At 40.3% G+C, this 27,762-nt stretch overlaps 1 protein-coding gene across 8 annotated transcripts in view; it reads right to left on the bottom strand.

Moving 5' to 3' along the window:
* Window positions 1-27,762, bottom strand: part of TGFBR3 (transforming growth factor beta receptor 3) — a 204,820-nt gene that overhangs the window by 6,803 nt on the left and 170,255 nt on the right. For 3 of the 8 annotated variants that reach the window (XM_082833124.1, XM_082833126.1, XM_082833125.1), the window contains exons 11-17: window positions 26,468-26,608; window positions 26,132-26,290; window positions 21,477-21,776; window positions 20,889-20,924; window positions 18,470-18,590; window positions 9,622-9,663; window positions 6,919-7,026 (exon numbers count right to left, since the gene is read on the bottom strand). In XM_082833124.1, the coding sequence (XP_082689250.1) occupies window positions 6,919-7,026; window positions 9,622-9,663; window positions 18,470-18,590; window positions 20,889-20,924; window positions 21,477-21,776; window positions 26,132-26,290; window positions 26,468-26,608 (907 nt within the window). The remainder of the gene's footprint in view (window positions 1-6,918; window positions 7,027-9,621; window positions 9,664-18,469; window positions 18,591-20,888; window positions 20,925-21,476; window positions 21,777-26,131; window positions 26,291-26,467; window positions 26,609-27,762) is intronic. The other 5 variants (XM_082833128.1, XM_082833129.1, XM_082833130.1 and 2 more) reach the window with 3 other exon arrangements.

The raw sequence follows: 27,762 nt of genomic DNA, 5'->3' as shown, positions 1-27,762 counted from the left end.
CATGGAGCTGTCCAGATCCGATTTCCTGCCACCTCTTTGGCAGTCTACTTTACAACTGGATTCTTATCTCTTAAATCTTTCACCATGGCAGGTCCTGGGGAAGAAACTTAATCTAAAGATGTGAATAACATGGAGAAGCTCTACGGGGAAACAACAACAGAAGAATTTTAAAGAAAGGTGAGAGGAATCTCAATTATTTAGCCCAAAGCAGACAGTTTGCAAATATTGCCCACAGAGGATTATTACAAAGAGGAGCAGACAGGTGTACTGCTCCCTGGAGAGCAGTACATGAGGAAATGAGTTCAAATGGCAGCGACAGAGATTTAGGTCACATAGCAGGGAACTTGCTGATTATGAGGATTGGTTAGTTATAGCGGGAATTTATGGAATTTCTTTCTTGAGAGATATTTAAGCATTGGATTGAAAACCATATGCCTGGGGGTGACTTAGACCTAATATTACTTGATCCTGCAGAGAAAACAAAGATATTTTCCTCAAGGCCTATGTGTTGGTTGCAATTTTGTACCAATTATTGTCTCTTGATATCCTAATTATAATTATTTCACAAGCTCACTCCAATAAGGAGAGTGAACTAGACCACCTTTAGTTTAGAGATAGTTCAGTCACTATTCATCATTTTCAAAAATTGTCCCTCCTCACTTTTCAAGCTACAGGACTTTCCTGTTGCAGGCAAAACTCTGCAGGAGGGGTGAATTAGATGCTGTTATAAGTTATGGAGAAAGGTTCCAAGGCAGGAAGTAAAATCTTTCAAAATGTTCTGCCTCCCACTTTCTTTCTATATTCCCGCAATATGGCCAACCTGTTCGCACATGCACTTCGGTTTTCTGTAGGCATCTTACTTTAACTTAACCTGAGCACTTGGGTGAAAAGAGTGGATCCTGCCCTCTCTCCAGGCACACCAGGGTTCCCATCTGTCCCACCTGCATCTTTCTGATCCCTGGGAGTTAGTCTCTTGTCTCCTACTCAGTCCCACTTTAGCTGATCTTCTTGCTGTTTCTTTCTTCACCTGGACTAACCTGGGGAGCTTGGAGAAACTTCAGATGTCTGAAAGCATTTGAAGCCTCTAGAGATGCTCCTAATTAAAAGGAGCATCCTAATTACCTGACTCAGGTGGACCTGGGTTTGTGCTTGACTTCTGCTTTAAGAACATACAGTGTGTTCAACTCAGGATCGTTGAACAGAAGCCCGAGGGATTGGGACAGGCACATCTAATTCAACACCTCAGCATTTTACTTTGTTCTGTGAAACACAGTGTTCCTTCCACACTTAGATTTTTTTCTGCCTGCACATATGAGCAACCTTACAGTTTTTGGAGGACTTTGGAGTTCAGAAAACTTTTCACTTGCATTTGTTTAAATACTCTCACCTTCATAACCCTGTGAAGTACAGATCATCTCTATGATTACTAAAGAGAAACATGGTTCATATTCTTGGCTCAGGTAACAAGATTAGCAGTTGAACAAACTAGTGCTTCAAGTCCAATTTCTGACAATAGCCCACACTTAAGGTGGTACAGATACACATAGAAGGTGGCCTCCCTCCCACTTTTCCCCTCTTCTTTCTCTTCTTCCTCTTCTTCTTATCATCAAACTTTGAGTGCATCCGGTTCAGGGACCACAAAGGCAAGTTAAAGTAAAGATAAATTATAACAACATCTAAACCACCCCCTCCTACAGTTTTGCCCGCAAAAGGTAGGTCTCTTTTTTTTGGAGAATGGGGAGTGGTAATTTTTGAAACTGATGAAAAGGGATTGAAAACTTCCCTAAACTAAAGGTAGTCTAGTTTACTCTTCTCACAGGAGGGAGCTTATGAAATTCAAATATGAAGAATCAAGATATTAATTGGTACAAAACTGCAAGTCATAGGCTTAGAGGAAAAACCTTACCAAAATGACAATTTACAGATTTTTAAAAGGCATAAACCTATAAGAAGAAAGAAAACCTACAAGAAGAAGCAAGAAAACAGGAGTGGAGACAATAGCAATAAAATACTGGAAGCTAATGAGGAAATGGGTGAGTAGTAACTGACTTAGCAGATTCAAGTCAAGACTTAGGTGGAACCTAAGCCACCAGTAGGAAGAGCTGAGAAACAGCCAAGTAGGAACACAGAACTCCTCAAAAACTCAGGAAATGGTGGCATCAGGTACCCCTAGACAAGAGGGTGAACATGGGGCTGTAAGAAGTTGGGTTGGCTAAACTTCTGTTTGAGAAGCAATAACATTTCTCTAAATCCCCTTCTTTACTCCATGGTGCTGGGACCCTGCCCTTCCTCATCTGGGAGGAAGACAACAAGTTTACTCTCTAAAGGGGATGAAACTAGGGTTCCGGGAATGACCAACACCAGCAACATTGAGGGTAGAGAACCACAATTACACAGGAGAATTAAATTAATGTCTACATGTTGAATGTTGTGACCCCCAGAATGCTGACAGCCAGAACTACAACCTCCAGGAAGGAAACAGGAAAACCTGTTTCATTGAAAACCTGATAAGCTCAAGAGGAAAGATCCAAAGATGAGATACCAGGAGTTCCTCAGTAAAAGGCTTAGCCAGATCACCCTAAGGGAAGTTCAAAATCAATATGTTCTATCCACAAGCTCAGAAATTCCCTATTCTTAAATAACTCTATATTAATATTCTCAGAGAGATAAGACATTGCACCCATAAGATAAGAGTAGGATATATTTTTTTAATTCATAGGAAATACTTCTTGGAATTAACAAATGTGCAGGCAGTATTAAAAAAGCAATAAGAAACCGAAAGATAAAGATGAAGAAATCTCCTAGAAAATAAAGAAAGGAAAAAGATGGAAAACAGAAAAGGAAAATTAGAGCATGATTCAAGAAGTTCAACTTTCAAATAAAATTATTTCTAGAATGAGAGAACAAAAAAAACAGGGGCAAGAAAAAATAAATAATTCTAAAAAATCTCAACAATGAAGGACATAGTTTCTAGACTGAAAGGGCTCAATTAATGCCCAGCATAATGAATGAAAATATACCTAAATCAAGCACGATTATTGTAAAATTTCTTCCAGAGAGAAAAAACAGCTCAGGAATCTGAATGGCTTTGCATTTCCCCAAAGCAATCTTCAGAGGTAAAACTCAATGAGGAGTGCTTTCAAAATTCTGAAGAAAGTTGTAACCTAAAATTCTATACCTTGCCAAACTATCTACCAAGTGTTTGTATAAAATGAGGATATCTGCAGACATGCATGGTGCAAAAAACATTTACCTCTTATGTTCCCTTTAAACCAAGAACGGGGAAGACAAGATCCATGACACAGGACATCCACAGCTCAAAAGTACTGAGGAAAATGAATCAGTAGAATATCTGATGTCTGAATGTGTAAGTGTAAGAGGAGATTGAGACAACTGGCAGAGTCAACTGATGAATTAGTGATAATTATATACAAAACCAAGGTAATGTGGGGGTGGAGAGAGAGACAATTATTAATTCTAGGGAAAATTAGAAGTCATGCAGGAGAAGCAACACTATTATACTACATGGCTAATGTGTGGTTAGTATTTAGGCTGTCATAATAACGCAAACATTAATTCTGACCTCACCAAAATGTCAGTATAATTCTATTTGTAGGATGGTGGGGACAAGGGGGACAAAAAAGGCATGAATATACAATTGGGACACAGGGCTGAAAGAGAACTAAATTTTCATTTTCCATAGTAAGAGGTCGACAGAAAAGACCTAAAATTTTTGTCAAGAAGTGGCAACATATTCATGTTATTTAGAGATATGGATTGATGTCCAAGAGAATCAGCTAAGAGTCAAAAATGGTGCTCTGAGGAGACAGAAAAGGGAGTGGGGCAGTAGGGGACTCATGTTTTTCATAACAAGAACTATTTACAGAACTTACAGAACTATTTCAGCCTTTAAACTATGTGCATGTTGTGATAAAGCTTAAAAGTTTTATTAAAAATTTAAAGTAAAAGCTTTTGCTCCTCTCCTCAAAAAATTAATAGATATAATATTGCACATGACTTTTGGGATCTTCATGAGTCAGGTTAGGGACCATGACCTAGCTAGGCTCCCAGGAGTATGAAGATTCTATGGTTCCATTCCAGCACCATTTCCACCCTGACTGCCCCTCCTCTCTGCACCATCTTAGTGGAGAATGTAAATATTAGAAATGGAGTTTTCCAAACAGAGTGAATATAGCCCTAAGGAAGTATCCCTTACTGTGCCCAAAGTTGTCATATGATAAAGCAGGGACCCAGCTTTTTTGGACTACCACACATTCCAGGTGTGTAAGTAGATCTCCACAATTGAAACCTGTGACTTGGTTCTGCACTCTGTGCTGCAGATGGAATGGACAGAACAGGAAGTTGTCTAAATTAAGGATCATTTTAGCCATAGAGGCAGATGCTGCCTGAACCCCCCAAATATACCATATAAGGTCTGAGTTCCACAGCTTAGATTATTGTGGAAACTGAATGGACTGAGTCAGTGTTTGTATAGACACCTCTTCCCATTGGCCACTGCATTATGACCTCTTTTTATCTAAATTTGCTGCTAGCTGACCCAGGTAAGAAACTGAGGGGGTTCTGGATAGGAAACTACCATTTGGTCCTAAAGTGAGCCTTTTTCTTCCTTGCATCACACTGGTATTCCTTATGAGCAATCTTTAATATGAACCATAGGCTATAGCTTTTAATAAAAAGTCATTTGGGGACTCCCCTGGTGGTCCAGTGGGTAAGACTCCACACTCCCAATGCAGGGGATCCGGGTTCGATCCCTAGTCAGGGAGCTGGATCCCGCATGCGTGGCACAGCTGGGAGTCCACATGCCGCAACTAAAAAGATCCCGCATGCTGCAACGAAGACCTGGCACAGCCTAAATTAATTAATTATTTTTTAAAAGTCATTTGAAGCTGTATCACATGTGATGCTAACAGGTTTAGAGCCCAAATGACAGTGTCTATAAACCTTTCAGCTTCCAAATCAGCATAATTTATTTTGCTGGAAATCATCACAGGAAGGCCTTTGTGTTTTGTTTTTGTTTTTTAATCTACTTACAAATCTATGACCAAGGCCAGTCATGGCTCAGCAGGTACGTGGTAAGCGTCTGTGGGTGACTACCCCGTAGAAATTCTCAGGGCTACAGAGTCTTCTAGGCGTACTTTCAAGTTCATTCCTAATATATACAGCATAAGCTGCCCAACAGCCCTAAACCTTACAGCCATGCAGGATTGGGGAAAGTTGCAAAGAACTGTGAGTCTGAGATGTGAATGTGTCAGTACTCCTGTGACAAAATTATTAACTCTAAGATGCTCCTCTGCTAAATGCTGTGCCTTCCAGTGCTTGTATACGCTGTTCATGAAGAAGAACATTCCTAAACTGATTCACAGATGTTCATGTATCCTCAGAGCCTTAAACTTAAGAGACTTACTTCCTTTCTCTCACGTGAAATATACACTTGACCCTGAACAACGCAGAGGTTAATCTGCATGTAACTTATAGTCAGCCCTCCGCATCCGCAGGTCCTCTGCATCCGTGGATTCAACCAACCGCAGACCGCGTAGTGCTGTAGTATTTACTATTGAAAACTATCCGCGTATAAGTGAACCCTCACAGTTCAAACCTGTCTAAGGCTAACTGGCTTCACTCAAAGGATGCTGACGAGGAATCTGTGGACTCAAAGCCTACTGTTAAACTCCTAAACTTTTGTTTTGGACTGTGTGACTTTCCCATGCTAGGCACATAGGGTTCATTCTTCTCCTTCTGCCATAATTTAAAGTCAGTCAGTCCGAGAATGCAGTATTTGAAGGGAAGATTCTGATGAAGATTAAGATGTGATTTCTCAAAACGCCCTTCTGTGCTTCTCTTCCCTATAAAGCAGTCATCGTTTCAGCCTGGCTAGTTGGATGGCCCAAGGTAAGGCCAAAGATCGTGGCATGTATTGGTTCAATGGAGAATTAATGAAATTCTAAACAGAAAGTCTGTGCCTGTCTCACCTGAATGATCAATCCAGCAGCTTACCTAGCTTCACAGCGTAAACAAGCATCCAAGAACAGACAATACCAACTAGCTTCCTAGACACGCCTCAAAATGCACGTCTTTCCTTTCCATATTTGCAAGGAATCTAAGAAAGAAGCAATAGAAGGGCAGTCCATTTGTTCCTTCCCCTTGCCCGACAGACTCTCTGAGCCTGGCCTGCATTCTGTCTTGGAGTCAGAACAGGTTCTCTGTTCAGGCCAGAATGTTTCAACCTTGGGACTGGGGGTAAGGGGCAGGAAGAAAGGCACATGAGAATTTTTAGGGGTGGAAGAGCATAACTTGAAAACAAACTGCTTTGTTTCAACCATTTTTATCTGTTTACAATTCATGAAAATATATTTTGAAAATTTAAATAATTTTCAAGCAAGACATGAGAATTCTATGTTTATCAAAAAAGACATGGTATGGATTTAAAAAAGGTTGAGAAATTCTGGTTTATGCCATTGATTAGGGCCTCTGGTGGACAGTGCTCAGCACCTTGGCTTCCTTTTTTACTTCCTGCCCATTTATATGTTTATTCTGAAGTTTTTAGCTTTGGGGGAATGTTTTATGTTTCCAGTTTGTCTGCATTATCTTTCTTTAATTAAACGCTAACCACAAAATAGCTTTATTAGCAGCTAGACTTCAGCAACATCTCAAATGTAATTAACATAAATAGTTTAAACATTCCTTTTCTAAAAGGAATTTAGAGATTTGCTTAAAGCAAATTATATTTTTGCAAAACCCAATTCATGCCAATATGTAAATGTGAAAATGGTGGGAATGAACTTTCTCTCTCTTTCATTCATTATTTCATCCATTCATCCATGCAATGAAACACTGAGTGTCTATAGTGTGCCCGGCACATGGAATGTGCACCAACTGATATGCAACAGTCACACTAACCTGTGTGAGAATAGATGTACCATAAGGCCCCTGTCAGCAGTGCTCCAATCACAAATGCTGCGAACGCAATGCCCATCACGGTTAGGGTGTCCAGACCATGGAATATCGCTATAATGAAGAGAAACCAATGCATACGTTGAGTGACTCTGCATCACATGCTGCAATTTTATATTGTTTCACAAGTATTGTCAGAAAGGCTGAGCACCAGCTAATAAAATCTGAGGATAAAAAGCAGATTCCAACAAAATACACTGTATGTGTAACTTGCAAATATTTTCTCAAGAGAAAAATGAAATTTTCAGATTTCCAAGATAACCCCAGTTTGCAATTTATTTTGAGCAACAAACTTACTAAAAACAATCAGATTTGTCAACTCTGTAAAACCTTAGGTCTATGGTTCATTGTCTCAATCTAAGGACCTACTATTTGAATGGTAAAGTGGCTTGAAAAGTCAAAGGTTAAGATGCTTGGGAAAATAAGGTGAACTTCTATCAAAATCTGACTCATGGCTTCTTATTCACTGAACACTGAGACACTACACAGAAAACAACAAGACACTACATAAAAAACACACTCCAAACACTTTACAAACATACCTTCATGAACATTTAAAAGTATGAAAGATAACAGGAAGAAAGGTGGTGAGAAGGAGAAAACATACAATAAGGATAAACTATTCCTATGGATTATAAAATCTCACTGACCTCCTCACATTAAACCCTCCATCTCAACAATTACCTACTGTGTCATTGAACACAACTTACTTTTTAACACTTTTCCAACCATGATCTTTCTATAAGGTGAACGGAAATACTCCTCAGTGGGGAGTGATGTCAATTTTATGGTCAGCAAAACATATAAATAGAACCAATTGTGCCTCAATTTGGCAAAGATTTTTATATTTGAAATTAACTCTAGGCCACAGAAATAGAACACTTCCTTTCATTTAAGAGAACTACCTCCTTTGAATCACTTATAAAAAGTAAAAATCAGTTTCCAAGGGAGAGAGGTTTTTGGTGGAATAAAATTTCTAGTCTCTCTTTTTTTTTTTTTACTATAAATTGAAGGTACAGGATCTCCCCATTATTTCAATACTGTTTCTATGCTCCTCTCCAGTCAGAAGTGACTCCAGCTGATCTCTATGTAAATTCAATAACTTCAGGGTAGAAGATACAGGTGTAGACAAAGGTGACCCTTGAGCAGCCCCAGCACTTGAAAGGGCTCAGGAAAAGTATAATGTGGTAGAGAAGATTCTGAAGGATCCAAATTCCCAAGTCCTGGTCCCTACTCTTCTAGCCATGTGCCCTATGGTGTTCATTTAACTTCTAAAAAATGGGACAGCACTACCTCACCTGCTGAAGGCAGGGGGTAAACAAAAGGAGTTTGCAAAGGGGCTGGGGATCCCCTAGGAGGAGTAAGAAGTGGGAAGAACGCTATGGAGGTTAAGACGAACCAAGCCGCCATCAACCTAATTTAGTCTGTAGGACAGATATTAAAAGATGACTTGGCTTGGGCTTCCCTGGTGGCGCAGTGGTTGAGAGTCCGCCTGCCGATGCAGGGGACACGGGTTCGTGCCCGGGTCCGGGAAGATCCCACATGCCGCGGAGCGGCTGGGCCCGTGAGCCATGGCCGCCGAGCCTGCGCGTCCGGAGCCTGTGCTCCTCAACAGGAGAGGCCACAACAGTGAGAGGCCCACGTACCGCAAAAAAAAAAGATGACTTGTCTTTTCATGCCCACAGATGCAAAAGTGGGGCATGAGTAAAAGTTTTTAATGAAAATATTCTAAAATTCTAAAGATGAAGGTGTCATTTATGAGAATCAGACTAGGTGAGTACCAGAGAATGTGTCCATATGCATCTCTTTCTGGGTTCATGATACTATTTCATGATATTGTTAAAATAATACACTTAATAGAATGGTTTATAAAGTACTTAGCATAAAGGAACTCTCCAGACTGATTTTTACATGTATGTGATGGGGTCAGCCATGGAGACTAACCTGGAAAGTCTTAAAGAGGAAAAAAGTATAGACTTTCCTCACAAGGCAACATTATCTAGAAGAGCTCTGGGTGCACACCCAGAAAGCCCAGGCTCTTGTCCTGCCTCAGTGACAATTATAACCATGGGGAAGTCACTTAAATACTTCTGGGTCAGAGTTTTCTTCTGTATAAAGCAATGAAATTGGCCCAGATAATTTCCAACGCATCATTTTGCAGCAGTTGGTCTCTCTCCCTTTTTGTCTTACAAGCCTTCTCAACACCCCTTGGACTAGTGATTGTCTTAATGGTATAGCAGCTAGTTCCTTTATCACTACTTCTCTGAGCAGGTAGATACTGCTGATGATACATAAAGCAAACCCCTCCCATAGCTGTATGTTAATGCTTTCAGATCACAATCGATATAAGTATGCAGACGATGAACTTCTCTAAAACTAAGAAAGTTACTACATTCGCATTAAGGTGATACACACCAATGGGTTAACAAATTCATATTTTAAAATGGCAAAGGTAGAGAGGAAAAAAGAAAGGAGAATGAAGGAATGACAGGGGAAGGGAAAAAAGAAAGTTCGAGAAAAATGGGGTGAGGGAGAATGAGAGCAGAAGTCTTCTTATCAAAACTCAAAGTTTGGCAAATGTTCCATAACCAACTCATTCTTATAAAAGCCCAGGAGGCTTTATTTCGCAACAGTTGCATAAAGACTTACGTGGAGAAACTGGAATCGGTTTCTTAATGCTTGGACCTGTTTCTGAAACAAAAACATAAATCACAATGCGTTCTACAGAGAAACCAAGTTCTAAGCGAAAGGTCATCGAAATCTCAGCAGAGGCTGACATTTTTCTATTTGTTAATAAATACTTCCTCTGTAAAAGCTCTGTCAATTATCCTCTTTAGATATCAAGACTATAACATGGATTACTCAGAAATTTTAAACACTGTACTGTGTTAATGATCAATTGTACAGTTTCTCCAATTTGAAGAAAAATTGAAGGCAAACACCTTTAAGGAATCTGAGTCTGATAATTCGTGTGTGTGTGTGTGTGTGTGTGTGTGTGTGTGTGTATACCTTTCTGTTTATTTAAAAAAGGATCCAATATCTTTAAATCCTGTGTTTCTCCAGTGTATTCAATATTTGTTTTTTGGTGGTTCTTTTTGGCCGTACGCGGGCCTCTCACTGCTGTGGCCTCTCCCGTTGCGGAGTACAGGCTCCGGACGTGCAGGCTCAGCAGCCATGGCTCACGGGCCCAGCCACTCCGTGGCATGTGGGATCTTTCCGGACCGGGGCACGAATCCGTGTCCCTTGCATCAGCAGGCGGACTCTCAAACACTGTGCCACCAGGGAAGCCCAGTGTATTCAATATTATTCGACTTTCAAAAAAGTCTCTTAATGTACACAAGTGTTGTAAAGGCATCTTCATTCTTCCATCCTAATACTATCGATCATCCTATAGTTCAGCTCCTCATCACGCATCTGCATTATTACAGAGCTTTTCTAACTGGTCTCCTTGTCACCACTACTGCTCCCACCCCAAATGTTTCTCCCCCCATATGTGCCCCCGGAGTGACTTTTCCAGAGCTCAGAGCTGATTATGCTATTGCCCTGATTAAAACACTCAATGACTTCCCTTCGTTTATGGGAAAAAAAATCCAAACTCTCTAGCACGGCACAGAGAGGTCTGCCTCCCTCTATCCACCTCTCTCCAGCCTCCTTTCCTCATGAGCTCCTCACCCGTGCTGGGCTCCTTGTAGTGAAGTTCCCCCAATTCTCCATGTGGCTCCATGTCATCACAAGTTGCAAGCCATCCCCTCAAGTACCCCCCACTCTCCCAGACCTGCTTTGCTGGCATTTTCACAGGGAGGTCTTCTCTGATTCTCTCATAGTCCATGCCCACCCCAGCAGGACAAGTCTCTCCCACCTCTGCTCGTTCCCTCCCTCTTCTGTTATAAATGTGCCACATCACATCGGAATTCTCTCAATTTTTTTTACCCCCAGAGTCTAGATCTTATTCATCTGTATATCCTCAGGGCTCAGCCTGGCATAGAACGGCCTTAGCAGAAATGCTTGGTGGAGGATGGTTAGAATGTTGACGTACTTTTTGAGAATAAAGGCAATAAAGGAAATTTGGAGTAAGACTATAAGAAAATGCTTATACGCTTTGACATTTCTATACAATGCCTTTGTGTTCAGAAAGTGCTAGAAAGCCTAATCTCATTTGAGGTTCCAACCAACCCCGTAAGGGAGGCAGAAAAAGAATTCTTATCACTATTTTACCAATGAGAAGCCTGAGACTGTTATCATGTGACCAGCCCAAGGCCAGAGCTGGAAAGCATCAGGGTAGGGGCTGACCAAGGATTCCAGATTCTGCCCCGTAAGCAGACTGGTGAGTGTTGCTCTGTCCTTAGCTGGGGAAGCACTGATTAAGAAAGTACTTGTGCATAGTGACATGCTATTCTCAACAGTGAGAATATCATAGACCAGGGGGTAGCATATAACAGCCAACCACTCTAGTTTTGTTTAAGTGAACTGAAGATGAATTTTATATTTTTAAGTCATTGAAAAAAATGAAAATAAGATTTTATGATGTGAAAATTATATGAAAGTCAAATCTCTTCCATAAATAAAGTTTTATTGGAACATAACAAGATTCATTCATTTATATATTGTCCACCGCTGCTTTCACGCTGCAACAGCAGTTAAATAGTCGAGGCAGGGACTCCATAAGCCACACCTGAAAATATTCACCATTTGGCCCTTTATAGAAAAAATGTGTTAAGTCCTCACACAGACTCTGCCCCTGTTCTTGAGAGTTTAAAAGTGATGTGTTTAGGACCTCTCTTCATCTCCATTTTCATTCAATAAAGGAACACACACCTTGTGTTGGAATCCATAGGGAAGCAAAAAAATCAACGTGAAAAACTGACCAAAACAAGCAGCATTTGAGTGGATGTTTATAAAAATAAAAAAAGCTAGATAGGATTGTAAATTCTCGGGATTAACCATCTTAGCTGGTTGATCACATTCTTGCAGCATGGGGTATCATGGTCCAGCTCTAAGGGAAGGAATGCTATGGGATGAATCAAAGCCACTACAACTGAACGATGCCCCCTGGAGTTGTGCAGCATAGTGGCCCTGAGATCAGGATATATGTGAACGTTATACTTAAATAGAATTACTAAGAAAATTAAAATAATTGTGTGTTTTAAAGAAAATCTATCTCAGTGTGCAGAACACACACCAACTACACAATGCACATAAGAGACTGTCTCCTGGGAGTTTCGCTCCACCAGCCTTATTGGCAGCAATAAAGTACAACAGTGATGCCTTACATTTGTACATTTGTATAGTGTTCTACAATTGACAAAAAACCTTCACTTACATTTTCTCATTTTAAACTCTCAAGAGTCCTATGAAGTAGGGGTATCTAACCACAAAATTCTTCAAGAAGTAGTGGTTTGATACGCTGAACTAAGTCCAAAGGCATTTAAAGGTCTCTATAGCGTTCATCATGCGAGAAATATACACACTTCTGGGAAGAGTTCCATTCAACCAACCACCCATGGTTAAACTCTGTCACTCAAAATCCCCAAGAGGTTTCAAATCATCATTCTCCCCTAAGGAGACATCAGATGTGAGAATGTAGGTTTTATAGTAAGGCCTGTGTGATAGATGACATTGTTTTAAAATTCTTAATGGATTTACGTTATGACCTAATCCTCTTACCCCACCCCGAATAGGGGCCTCCTCATAGAGCTAAGCAGAAACAGTTGTTGCTCATTTCCCCAGAGGCGAAGTTCCTCCATGCTTTCTGTGCATAAACAATAATAAGCACAAGCTGCAGATACAAGGTTAGAGGATTTTATCCTCTAACACTTGGGTTCCAAAATTCCCAATAACCCCTGAGTATAACTAAAATAGTTTGATCTCCACCGGAACCCTATGATCGATTTGGCATGCTGAAAGGAAAAGAGTGGACAGAACAATATTTACTTTTGGCTTCAGGGTACGATTGCAAGAAAGGAATCCTAGCTATTACTGTAAAGAGAATTTTAACAGTAAAGATTTCTTTACACACAGAACAAACTATAATCAACATTCTGAATTAAATCTCTTCATATACTCTGAGCAAACTTTGGTCTGCCCCAGAACCAAAATTTCCCTCCTCAGACTGTTAGGCATGGTTTTCATAAAAGGGATATTTCTGGGCTTATGCATGAGTAACTGACCACAGCTTCTGGCCTCAGGCTTTCAATTCAGTTCTCCTAAACATGGCAGGACCAGGCAGGCCCACAGGGAAATGAGGTGTCTATCAGGCACCCACATCTATTAGTATTTGGCACAGAAGGAAGGATGGGGAGACAAAGAAGCTTGTGCAGGTCACTGAAGATATACTTTTTACTAACTTTATTGCACTCTTAACAAATTAATTAATCTCTTCTCTGGGTTCTTTCAATATCAATAGGCACTGCAATTGCCTATTCACTTATCTGCATCCTTCTACTAGATCAGTGGTTCTCAACTGGGGGTGATTTTTGCCTACTTGGCTCCTCAGGGGACATTTGGAAATGTCTAGACACATTTTGGGTTGTCACAACTGCTGGTGGAAGGGTTTGCTAAGGACATCTAGTAGGTAGAGGCCAGGGGTGCTCCTCAACATCCTACAATTCACAGGATAACGCCCACAGCAAAGAGTTATCCAGCCCAAAACATCAGTAGTGCATTAGATTATAAAGCCTTCATTCAAAGATAGGAAAATGTGTTTACCATATGCCAAGCATGTAGTAGGTCCTCAATAAACATTTCCATTATAAATAACCATAAATATCATATATATCTTATTATTGCATACATACCCTAGCAACTCAACTTCCATGCTGCTTTCAGAGTAGCCTTCCTAAATGATCTGACCATCGGTTCTCTACTTGAGATCTTTGATGGGTCTCAACTTTTAAAGGTGCATACTGGATTATTTGTGAATAAAATGAAATGTCTGGGTTTCCTTCAAAACAATCCAGGGACAGGAAGTGATAAAACAAAACTGGCTATGAATTGGTAATTGTTGAAACCAATTGAAGGGTTTATGGGAGTTCATTCTACTATTACCTCTGTTTCTGTTTAGATTTGAACTTTTCTAAAGTAAAAAGTTTTCAAAATGTGAAGCACATTGAATGAAAAAGAAACCCTATGATATCTCTTCCTTACTGGATAGAGACTGAATGTCTTGGTCTGTTAATTAAACATTCATACCATCTTTCTACTCAGCTTCCCCTCATCTCTACCTCAGCCTGAGGACAAAACCTGGCTGGTGCTTTAGACTATTTTTGTTCTGGAAAAATCAAATGTGTTCCAAAAAGTAACGCCTCTCTTGGATTAATTTCCAACTGACGTTCACAACTTTCCCTTCCACTCCCCTCTAATCCCCCGCAAAAACCCTAGTTTGGCTGAGATGTTAAGAGGAAGGAAAGGAAATTAACATTTACTGAGTGCCCATGATATGCCAGGTACTGTCCTGAGCACATTTTAATCTTTAAAAAGTTATGTGTAAAATACATAGCTAGTGGGAAGCAGCCGCACAGCACAGGGAGATCAGCTCGGTGCTTTGTGACCACCTAGAGGGGTGGGATAGGGAGGGTGGGAGGGAGGGAGACACAAGAGGGAAGAGATATGGGGACATATGTATATGTATAACTGATTCACTTTGTTATAAAGCAGAAACTAACACACCATTGTAAAGCAATTATACTCCAACAAAGATGTTTTTTTAAAAAAAAGTTATGTGGTAGAAATATGGAGAAAATTCAGTATTTTAAACAATTAACTTGCTAAGAATTATATATTATATATAAATCATGGCAAATTTGGGGATGTTCTTTTGTGCCCCCCCCAATTTTTTTTTTATATATATGCCCTAAATTGCAGATGATTACTTTTCCCTTTCACGATTAAAAAATAAAATCATCACTGACGTGGTGTAATCATTTTTATTATGTAAGCCCAAGTGTTCTCAGATGCTGTAAAAAGTGGTCACAGCATCCAAAGCAAACAGCACTAACCTGCCTATACTTCAAAATATTTCAGAAAATATGGTAGGAAGGCACCATCTCAACTATTTTAATTGTTTTGCCATAAACCATAATCTGCATAAACTATTCACGTTTCCTGGGCTTTTTTGTGAGTTACAATTCAAAGTCACAGAACTTGTCCTAAACTTTAATACTCTCTTAAACAGTTTACATGTTTCCCAACATCTTAACCCTTTGGGGGAACAGACTTTTTTCCTTAAATTCTTTTTTTTTTTTTTTTTTGAAAATGAAAAGATTCTATTTATTTGTATACGGTTATATGAGCATAGAGAAAGGGATGGAAAGATATACACAGGATACAAAAATTGTTAACTTTCATTAACCAGGTGTGGGTTAAGGACTAGTTATTACCTATTTTATTATACATTTAATATTGCATCAACTGTTAGAATGAATAGGTATTAATTTTATAATTAAAAATCAATAAAAAATTTAAAATGAAAACAAAATAAGTAATAAAATATATTGCTGGAAAACAGAAATTTTCTCAAATTATTGCATTTCTCCTCTTCCTTTAAACCCATTTCTTTTTTTTTTTTTAATTTTTATTGAAGTATAGTTGCTTTACAATATTGTGCTAGTTTATACTGTACAGCAAAGTGAATCAGCTATACGTATACATATATCCCCTCTTTTTTGGATTTCCTTCTCATTTAGGTCACCACAGAGCACTGAGTAGAGTTCTCTGTGCTATACAGTAGGTTCTCATTAGTTATCCATTTTACACATAGTATCAATAGTGGAAATTCTTCAACTTCTTTTCATTTCATAATTATTAGAGTACTTGGGTGCTAACTTGCATACCAGTGTGATGCGGCATGAACAGGGGAAGGGGCCAGGAAGAGGGGGGTATGAAGAGACAGATGCCTATGTTGCTTGCAGTTTTTATTAAAAACTAGAATCAACCTCCCCCTAGGACAAGGCATAGGGTTTAAGAGCACAGGCTCTGGAATCAAAGTTCCTTGATTTGAATCCCAGACCCACCATTTATTTATATGCCTTGGCCATCCTTGCTCTATACTATACTTGCCTCACAGAGGGGCTATGTGGATCATATACTATTATCCACATAAAGCATTTAGCACAGAGCCTTGTACTAAGTAAATGCTCAATAAATGTTAGATCATCATTATCATCATCTCCATCTCCATCATTGCCACTACCATCATCATCTATTATTGAAAATTTAAGAAGCAAAAGAATTCTAATCCAATGTTGGTTCCCAAGGGACTGAGATATCAAAGGTAGCAAAGATGTGCTGCAAGGTTCAGGAAAGTTCCATTAAAAACAGTGGCCCAGAGGAGGGACCCAGAATTATTTACTTAGTCTAGATGGCCTATTCTCCCTGTCCACAGAAGGAAGAAACACCACCTGAAATGTGTCCATGCTACTGGCAGTGGTAGCCACAGAGCAGCCCTGTGGCTGGCTGTGAAGCTGAAAACTTCTATCTGCTGCCCCAGAAAACCCAAGTGTTGAGAAATAAGATGGACCAAATGGCCAGGGAGAGCTAGAACTTTGGCCCAGTCTCCAAAGAGCACCCATATAGTAAAAAGACAGTAAACCATCCCATTGGTTGGGAAATTTTTACCCCCAAAGTTATTCCCAACAAGACATCTGCCCACTTCCAGAGATACTATAGTATGTTATCTTACTACAGTAACACATTAGACTGTCTGGCAGGAAGAACATTCATGATCCTGTTATTTTTCAAAGAGACCAATGTTATCAGGCAAATGGCCACACTCCCCTTATAAATGATTATTCCAAATCACTGAGAGGTAGAAGGAAAGCACAGACCCCAGTGGCCTGCATTGAGGAGAAATGCTTCTAGAGTCAAAGGAAAATAAACATAAAAGGTGAGAGGAGTCACTCATAAAGCTAAAAACTGCCAGAAAACCTACCCCATTCAGTGTAAAGTTAGAAGGAGCATTTGCATACAGCCTCTGCTCTGGGAAGCCAGCCTACAATCTAACCTTCTCAATTTGTTTAACAAACCGAAGCAATAAACTTTCTTCACTGCATGCTTCTCCACTAAAATCTACTCTCAATTAGCAAATCTCATGACATTGCTTTGATATTTGGTAAAACTTTACTCTTGAACTTTTATGTAAAGAAAACACTGACCTTTCAGGATAATTACAAAGTTTAAATAAAAGAGGAATTACTTAGAAAAATACCACCAGAATTAAAAGAATGGATGAATGAATTACTGGAAGTTATACGGATGCCTAATTATTGTCTGGCACAGGAAAAAGCAAGTTGCTGCCTTCAGTCACCAGCAGAATGACCTCTCTCAAAATAGGTAAGAGTAACAGATGGAGTAGAGGTAGCTGTTGCTGTTGTTAAACCACTTTCATAGCACAAAACAGAGCCAGCTGTCGCCCAATTGTCACATATACTTTGCAACACAGTTAATTTATTCTTATTTCTTTCCCTTGGACCCAAAAAACAAGGAACTATTTGGGCAATCCACTTAGAAAGACTGAGGCTGTTATATCTGTTTCAAACTATTGAAAACCAACTAATAACCTAATAACGTAAAACAGACAACAACAACAAAAACATTGATGAGGAACCAATAAACATCTCACATGTACATTTCACACCAACTTTAGGAGGGCTGGGAAGTGAATGAAAAATGGTTTTGCTTCTTCAAACAGTACAGCTGAGTGTTACAGCTGAAAAGGCCTCTGGGGGTCATCTGGTCGAAGCCCCTCTTTTTCCAGATCAAGAAAATGAAACCCCAGGACCTAAGGGGAGAGCTCCAAAGTGCCACAGCCAGCTAGCAGGGAAAGCCAAGAGCTGTGCATAAGATTCTAAAAACTAAATTATAAAAATGCACTTGAACAGTTCTCAGCCTTCTTTCGGCTGTGACACCTAAGATGGATGGTGTTCACATAGATAGTGCCCTCCCCAAAGGCATCTGCAGTCCTGAAAAAGTACTCTAATAGCTTGCAGCCAGTACAACCTTTACCACTAGGTCATGGAAAAATGGGCTATGGACTCCAAGCAATTCCAGCAGGAACTCTAACCCTCTCCTATGCTTCCTCAAGGAAGCATATTGCACGCAAGGGAGAGTGACATCGTGATGTGATGGAGGCAACCTAGACTTTGATCTAATATTTAAAGAGGAAATCATTGGGACTTCCCTGGCAGTACAGTGGTTAAGACCACACTTCCACTGCAGGGGGCACGGGTTCGATCCCTGGTTGGGTAACTAAGATCCCATATGCCGTGCAGCACGGCCAAAAAGGGGAAAATAAATAAGGAAATCATTTGCAAATGTATCACTAACCGCATGCCAGCAGGAGAACCAACAAAATAAAATACTCCTTGGGCAAAGAATTCTATTCTAAAGTTACTAATTGGCTATTAATTTATCTTTTGAATACAAGTGGACTTTGATTTACAGTATTGAAGCTTCTTAATGAGCAGCCCTCAGGCTTCTCTGACCGAGCCTCCTTGAAACGCACCTTTAAATTGTACTTCATGGTGGATCACAGCGAGGGGCTTGGTGAACGTCTTCTTATTCTGCATCATGGCCCAGATCATCGATGCATCCAGCGAGGTGCAGGCTTCATCAGGAAGCACACACTGCAGAGAGGCAGAGCAAAGCAGAGTCGGGAGGTCACTCAAAAGGGCCTGCACAGCTGACCTGTGGCCCCTTATCAGACAGCTCACAGCTGTTTACCCCAGAAAAACAGGACATTGGGATGGTTTCAAAGAGCCACAAATAATCTGGGAGATGTGAGAGCAGGCCCAGTGTATTCTCAGCTGCACTTGAAGATGCAAACATGGCTGGACGGCTTCCCACAAAACAACTGGAGCTTTTAGTGTTATTTAGTCTGAAAAATAAAAAAACTACATGACGAATGTTGGCCCTTCACCAAGCTGGCTTCACATAAATGGTTCATGTTTGTGATTTGTGATTGTGGGAAACTTCATGTATTGCATTATGAGGGTGACAGATTTTACATTTGTTGTCCAAAAAGATAATCATGTTGTCGAGTACGTTTGATTTTTTAACTCTGGTATAGGCTCATGCAAAATGAAGCTTTCCAGGGTCATCTGCTTTTAATGTTCCAAAATGAAGTCCTGGGGAGTTGTGCCCAGGTGTGGAGGCCATGAGATCAGCTGTTTCTAGCTATTTTAAGGCTCCAAACTTAGAACCAGAATGCCCAAGCCTAGTGTATCTGTTTCCATTACCTTTTTCTTTAAAATAACTTTGGTTCCTTATCTATGCCCATCAGTGGGTAAAACGCTAATGTCAATGGCATCCATTCCCTTTTGTTGGAAGAAGAAACGTATCAATTATTTTAGAAGTCTATATACAGCAAGGTACCCAGAAAAGTTAATTAGCTTCCAGTTCTTCCAATCACAAAAGAGCAAAGACTTGTAGCTTTACTGTCATTGCTGCTCTAGGCAACATGAAAGTCAGATACACGTTGTAAGAAGACAACTCTCCCCCTCTCCCCACCCCCCGAAACAAACAAACAAACAAACAAGAAAAGCCTTTACAATAGCCCTCCTGTAAAGGGAAACAATGGATTTTCTGTGGAGAGGAATCATTACTGAAAAGATCTGCATTTTAGGAAAAGTCTTCTTACTTTCCTACTAGTTCTTTGGTTAAGCAAGAGTCTATGATTCTACAACAAACTCACTGCAAGACCCTGGGCAAGACACTGAACTCTCTGGCCTCAATTTCATCAGGAATGGGCAGGGTTGGACTCACCGATCTTTGAGAACTCTTCCTAGAAGATTCTTTGACTCTGTTTATTGTCATAGAAAGCACTCACAGGAATGTGGAAATATTAACCACAGACAGCAAACAGAGGGACAGTGGTAACAGCTCTATAAATGGTCCTCTGTCATCATATCTACCGTCTCATTTGCTCCTCTACCCAGGAGGGAAGCCGGTACTATTACTTCAATGATACAGATGAGGACACGCAGGTTCTGAGAGGTCAGGGACTTGCTAACGTCCTGTTGGTAAGCAGCAGGCCTTCCTTCTCGGTCCTCCATGCCCTTTCCATTCTATCTTGCCTTGGATATAAATAGCAACTTTAGGCTTAGGGTCACAGCCCATGTCATCCCCTGTGACTTAGAACTCTCCTTTGAATGTTCTGGAAGGAAATATTAGGACTAATTTTCACAGATTAACACACTATGAAGCTGGGCTGCCACAGGCCAGGCTCACTGAAAGGTAACAGCCACACAGCCATCAGTATAGACCCCTGGTAACTGCCAGGCCTCTCCTCCTAGATCCTAATCCCTAAAAGTTATCCTCTGGGTCCCAGCCATGCACGAAGCTCCACATGGTTTTCTACCATGGTCCACTACACCCCAACCTTGATGGCCACTGGAAAGTGAAGGCCCACACAGCTAAGGCACCAATGTTTCCAAAGGCAACCTAAAGAACACAGCCTAAATTACCTTATATATATATATACGTCCTCCCGGAGGACTATGAAATCAGATTTGCTATATTTTCAAATGTATTATAAAATTTCCTATGGTCTTATGGAGAAATGGATGCCCAGGGGAATATAACAGTGCAAAGGATTCATGTCAATGGTAATCCATCCAATAATAATAATTTTTCCTTCTCCCTCTACACCCATCTCTTACAACCTGTGTATCAGGTGAGAAAATTCCATCCATACGATACATTATTAATGATAGGACTCGATTATTAGACTTTTAGACATTAATTGATACGTGATTATAAAAGGAATAGAAGTCAGCTTACACTGTGTGAGATATCTAAAAAATAAATGCACATATGAAATGATACATAATTACGGCAGATCACAGAAACAAAACTAAGCAGAAGATACCCTTTGTGCACAAGGCCAAAATGATGAGGTAATTACCCTTGCTGATCCTCCCTACCTTGGCCACGCCAGCAAGGTCAAAGGGTTCTGATTTCTGTTGTGGCAATAGAATGTACTGGTTCAATGTGGGGAGTGACATGAGGCGAACATGACGAACCGATGAGAAACCAAGAAAAATTAAAATATTTGTTAGTTTCCCTTAGAAGTCCTCATGAGACAAGTCAACCTTATAACTCACACAGAGAAGGTCAAAAAACAACTGCAATACAAATCTCAGCGGGACCTGGAAAAATTAATCCTCACACTGAACTTGTCCTTCGGCTCTCTGTACTCTTGGCACTGGATACTATCTGAATAGCAAAGATAAAGCCAGACCTCTCCTTCAGTGGAAAACAGTCTTGATTTATCATTTGTAAGATACTACTGAGTAGCACGCATGGAAAAAAAAAAATCATACTGTCAGGATTTATTCTCTAAGACTCCATAAAACTCAGTTCCCTGCTAACATGAACTTTATGGCTTCAACTGGGCAGTTCCCTAACGCAAACCTCAACCTGCTGTAACTTGTGATTAAACTTCTCTGGTAGGTCACTGCCTCACCTAAAAATGTCAACATAACAGTACAAATGGATGAAGGACCACTAACCTTAGGTAACTTCTGGGGGTCCTTTTCCTTTTTGGTACACAATGTGAGCTCACACTGTAGAAAGAGCAGGGAGGTGTTGAAGATGGGCTTAAAAACAAAGCTGAATCGTTTCTTATCTATCTCGGCTTGCGGGATAGGAAAGTGCACTCTCTTGGGATTGTAGAATTTCACAGATTCATCTTTAGGACAAATGTTCTCAATGATAGTATAATCAGACATCCTATCAGGGTTCGAATATGGAGAGATAAAGCAAGTCTGGATGGCAAATCCCAGTTCTTGGTCAGCCTTGGTGACGGACACCTACAACAGAACAGAAAGATCAATTCAGAAACAAGTTAGCATGCCACTTTCACTCTAGGCACAAGGGTAACATATCAAAGCGGCCCTTCTGATGAGAGACATTGCTTTAATTTCATAACATATCCATATAGTCTTCCTTCTAATTACAAAAGTAACACACACTAATTGAAGAAACATACGTTTTCCTTTAAACTTGGTATAGATGATACAGTGAATTATTTAGTTCAAGTCCCAGCCTGGAAGAGTCTATAATACAAGATATATAAGTCTCTTCAACCTCCCATAAGTCCTCTGGGAAATAAAAACAAAAGTACATCATGCACCTAAGTGGATTTTCCCAAATAAACAAATCACCAGTAGGCAAAGCCCCTAATGTCATTAATAGTGTATCACCTGTAAAGCAACCTCTTTTAAAAAATTACTCAGGGGCTTCCCTGGTGGTGCAGTGGTTGAGAGTCCACCTGCTGATGCAGGGGACGTGGGTTCGTGCCCCGGTCCGGGAAGATCCCACATGCCGTGGAGCGGCTGGGCCCGTGAGCCATGGCCGCTGAGCCTGTGTGTCCGGAGCCTGTGCTCCGCAATGGGAGAGGCCACAACAGTGAGAGGCCCGTGTGCCGCAAAAAAAAAAAAAAAAAAAAAATATTACTCAAAAAATAGAGGACAGAGGTAGAATCTACTTAAACTAGGCACGGAAGACCAAACTTCTAAACTGCAGCAAGTCAGACTGAGCCTAAAACATCGCAGTAAAGCTATAGATTGACCTGAAGTCCTGGTTCATGGTGAGCAGGCAGAGCTGGCCTCTGGGGCTGGATGTCGGGGAGGGTGCAATCTGGTGGCGATCACAGGCCTGGTGAAGTGTCCCAGCTTCTCAGAAGTCCAAACCAGACCTTGCCAAGTACTCTCCCTTCACTCTTTAAGCCCAAGGGTGTTTTAAGGGAAATCTAATCTGGAAACGTTTCCGACTCATTTACACTTCCCTCTTACAAAACATTTGTATGGGCTATGTCCAAACCTTGTTAAGGTTCTTTTCTTTAGAAACAGGAAGTAGTATTTGGCCAAGAGTAAACAGAATTCAATTCTCATCTCAACTACCAATTCAAATCTCAACTATCCTGAACTCAGCTAAAATCCTCAAACCAGACTGGATCCTCCATTTGGTGACACATGCATCACTGCGTGAACTGCCTCTCCCCTCTATTGCCTCATTCCTTGACTAAACACAGGATCAAAATAAACTTAAACACTTTAGAAATAAAGTTGGTCCTCAACCATAGGCCAATAGCCCCAGAGTCCTTTCAAAGGCATGAAGATATAAACACACTTTCCATTCTGAAATACCCAGGGGAAATCCCTGACATTGCATGGGGCTTTTAGGCCACGGCACTATTTTGAAAGATCCCTATGTGGTTAACTGCAAGATGCTAAACAATGAAGATGACTGTGATAATGACATTTTGTTGTGCCTTAAAGCTTAATCCCTGAGAACTAGTCTTATGAGATAAATATTTTCAACTTCATTTTATAAATGGAGGAAAAACTGAACACACAGGATAGCTGACTTGTTCAAAATCATATCTAACAAACACTGGGTGAAACCAAGCCTTGAGCCCAGGTCTTCTGAGCCCGTCTATTTTCTCTTCACTATTTCACTACAGCTACAGGGTCAATTCAAGCCACCCATGACGTGGCCAGGGAGGGTGCTTGGTAAGAAGTCTTTGCAGGAAGTAGTATTTGGTAGTCTGCAAATATTCACACTTCATTATTTTTACAGTATTTCCAAAAATGAGATATTTAATCTTGGGAAAATGGCAAATTACATATACTCTATTTTAAAAAGTGGCCTTTAACATGAACTCAGAACCCACAATGCAAAAACGTGTGACAGAAGAAATGCAAACCTCTTCTCTAATCTCAAAGAAAGTATGCAATGGCAGAATGTCTAAGGTATTCCAAAAAGTTGTTTCGATGAGAGGAAAAAAATCATCAACAAGTCTTTTCCTCTGAAATGGACCGGAAATGAGTAGTGGCAGGACTCTGCTGCTCACGCGCTGTGAGCACTAAACCTTGGTTTCTCCCCCACAGAACGAGGGCACTAACACTGACTAGATACAGTGATTGTGACGATCCGTAAAGTCAAAATTACATGCACACAACACAGTTCCCTTCTAGTTAAGAAATGCCAGCTGTTATTAATAGTATTCGTCTAGATTTAAATTTGGGGGGTTATATATAGAAATATATTCTTTTAATTTCCCAAGACAAATGAACTAAAAGGAAAGCTGCCAACTATGTGACCAACTATCACCCAAGGATGACCAAAGACCAGGTGGCAATGCTGATCATGTCTTGGATTAAAGGAAGAGACTAGGATCTAGAGGAAATAGAAGATTCTGGGAGGGGATGTGATAGGGATGACCACGAGAAGAAACATGGAAATAGTTCTTTAGACCAAGCCAATGATTGGGTAAGTTTTATTTACTTTCCCCAAATAAAAATTTTATTAATAGCAGTGGAGTCCAAACTGGGAAACAAGGACTAGGCATGGCTGCCATCCTATTTAGCAAAATATTTACAGATTCTCTCTCGTATTTCAGGTGGTTTGAAACAACTTTAAAATAAAGCAGTTTATACCATTTTCCCCCTCCCCAGATTCTCTTCAATGTATTATTATGATGTATAATGATATTTAAAATGGTATAGCAAAAGGATTTGGTTCACTTTTTTCCATCACTTGACCATGTCTTTGATTAAATTTAATTATGAAAAATACAGATGATATATAAATGGGAAAATAAGAATGAAAAAGAAAATGAATTTCAAGTAAGCCAACACTGGGGGTGGCAGGGTGGGGGAAAAAACCCAAAACACCCAGGGTAGGATACATGAGGAAGATTTAAGGCAGCAACGCCACAGCCTGGCAAAAGCAGGCACACATCTGGAAAAGAACAAACTGCAATGAAGCAGCACCCCTAAAACCCACAGCATAACAGCGAACCACTGACCAACCACACATGTGGATTGTGCAGCCGGAAAAGCAAGAAGAAAACAACGCATCTTGGATTAGGAGAGAGCTCTGATTAGGGACAGCATGTAGAAAGCAGTATATTTTCCCCAGCTGAGAAAGAAGGTATACCCAAAGAAAGACAAGGTCTCTCAGAACAGGGAATCAAAAAGGAGGAGACGATCCAGGAAAATGTCTAGAGCCAGGGGGCTCCATCCCAGAATCAGTACAAATGTGAGTTATTTGTCTTTCTTAACTAGAAATATGCGCACTGAAGTCACTTTTAATATATGGAAGTATCCCATTTTGGCCCCTTAAGCCTCTCCCTCCTCCCACAGTGAAGGAGAACACCAGCTTGCAGCTCAGCACCCAAATCAGCTCAACAGAGGATGACTTCCACGTAAGACCAGCAGACATTCTGGGGCCATGAGGATATTGATCTTCTCTGGAATCCAATCTGTGAACTTGGATATTTGCACTGCTAAGAGGTTACATTTTCTCCCCCTTTCAAATGGTACTTTGAGGATAAACGATAGCATCCAGTGGATAACAGTGTGGGCTCTGGAGCCAGATGGTCTGAGCATGAACTCTGACTCTGAACTCTAGTAGGTACTAACTGTGTGACCTTAGACAAGTTTGTGCCTCAATTGCCTCATCTACGAAATGGGGATATTAATAGTCCTGTCTCACAGAATTGCTCTGAAGAGTAAAATACTACAATACTTATAACTGAGTTTGGCACAAAATAAATCTGCAATAAATGTTAGCTGTTGTTATTTCATTATTACCATCACTACCTAATATGTTGGAGTCATTCCAAAGATTTATGTTATGTGTGGTTATTACTGTTATATATAGGAAACAGTTTTAATGAATTTATAGATACATTTAGGTGATGATCTAGAAAAAGCAATTTTCATGAGATACAGTAACACACAGTATTTCACTCAAAAGTATCCACAGTTTAAAAGATAGTCTCTGAGGTGGTTTGAAATATTCTTTGGTTAATTCTGATACTGCAGCTACTGAACAACTGTCCTTAGCAAAAATGCTAAAGACAAAGTAAGGACAGGGCTTTATTAGAATTCACAGTGCTGATTTTTTTAAAACATTTATCCATTCATCTACAAATTACTCTCTCCATTTAGGATGAACATAGTGAATCCTGAAATTTCCTGCTTTGGTCAGAAATCGACGTGGGAGCGTTTTTTTCTAAGCCACGCCCTCACGCAGAGCTGGTCAAAGTGGTGAGGAAGAGCAGGAAGACGTCTGCCCCAGCTGCTTTCACTCATGCGCAGAAGCTACTACGAATCTGTGCTAACCTAACAGCCCAAGGCTAACATTTGGGTCTCACCTCAACAAAAACATGTCCGTTCTCTGCCACAGAGAAGACGCCTTGGGAGGGCACCAGAAAGAGGTCAGTGTTGTACAGCTCCATGTTGAAGGTGACATTTCTGTTGGGTGGGTCCTGGAAGCTACTGGGATTCCCCACCTGCCGCAGGCTACAATTAAACTGGAAAAAAAAAAAAAAAAAAAAAAAACAGATGGAGATAAATCACAGTCAAATGAAGCTTGTAGCTTTATGAGCTTTAGCCTTTAACATCTGATTTTATTTTCCAATAGTCCCTGACTAAAGCTGACCAAAAAGACACTGGTCTCTACAAACTACCTACTACAAATAAACACATACCACCACAATTTCAGGTCGGCTGAAGAAGGAAGTATCTCCTTCATCCGTATCTCCCGGAAATCCATTATCACCTGACTCCAAATCTTCATAACCATCTGGCCAGCCGCTACTATCCCCAGGGGGTGGAACCTGTATTACAATCTAAAAGGCAAGGAAAGCACAATGTTATAAAAACACCAAATCACGTGCCTTTGGTTCTACCTCACACAAACACCCATGTAATAATTCAGAGGCAAACTGAAAATCTGACTTAAAAAAAAAAAAAAAACAACTTCAAGTATTTTTAGGACTTCATCCTCAAAGAGATGAAAAAACGAAGAAGCCCAATGCATGTTCAAATTAAGATTTACAGTAAAATATGTATTTTCCCCTGTGACAAAATATAAATTATTTCAAACAGTGGGAAAACACCAGACACTGAAATGGGATTGGATGGGGTTGTCAATAGGCCCCCCTATTCCGTGGGGGTGGGAAGGGGGTCTCCTTAGGAACCTTTATATTGAAAACTCTAAGAAATACTGATTTGGTTAATCCAAGGAGTCCTGTAATTTGTATCTGTCAAGATTTGATCAAGTTTGGTTTGAGTTAGAAGCAAAGGACCTGATGTTTACTACTGAGCCATTCTCTCCTTACTTTTACTCCTGCACTCCTCCATCTCCCCAATATATCTTTTTTTAAAAAATAAATTTATTTATTTATTTTTGGCTGCATTGGGTCTTCATTGCTGCATGTGGGCTTTCTCTAGCTGTGGCAAGCAAGGGCTCTATAGGCATGCAGGCTTCAGCAGTTGTGGCGCGTAGGCTCAGTAGTTGTGGCTCACGGGCTCTAGAGCGCAGGATCAGTAGTTGTGGCGCACGGGCTTAGTTGTTCCGCGGCATGTGGTCTCTTCCCCGACCAGGGCTCGAACCCGTGTCCCCTGCATTGGCAGGTGGATTCTTAACCACTGTGCCACAGGGAAGTCCCCCAATATATCTTTTGTATGGTGTATAGATGCAGGAAAGAACATCATGTTTTATGCCATGACAACCTCTCTTAACACTGGTTGAAATGATTATTCCTAGGTTAGCTCCAGATAAGATGAAAAAATTCACCCAAGGACCAGGACTCCATAAATTAACTCCTAATTTCTTTGCATATATAGGATAGTTATACTTTTTGTTTGATTTTTCACTCCACGTCCTTAGATTTTTAATATATTGCAAAACAAAAATACATATTAAGTCTGAAAATTACTACAAACAATTACAACTGGAAGAAATAGTCAAAGTAGCCACTGAAGAGGTGAATGGGAAGAA

This window comes from Leucopleurus acutus (genome assembly GCF_964270905.1).
Source record: "Leucopleurus acutus genome assembly, chromosome: 2".
Lineage (NCBI taxonomy): Eukaryota > Metazoa > Chordata > Mammalia > Artiodactyla > Delphinidae > Leucopleurus > Leucopleurus acutus.
The sequence above is the reverse complement of the archived record's forward strand: the minus strand, read 5'-3'. Positions and strand labels throughout refer to the sequence as shown.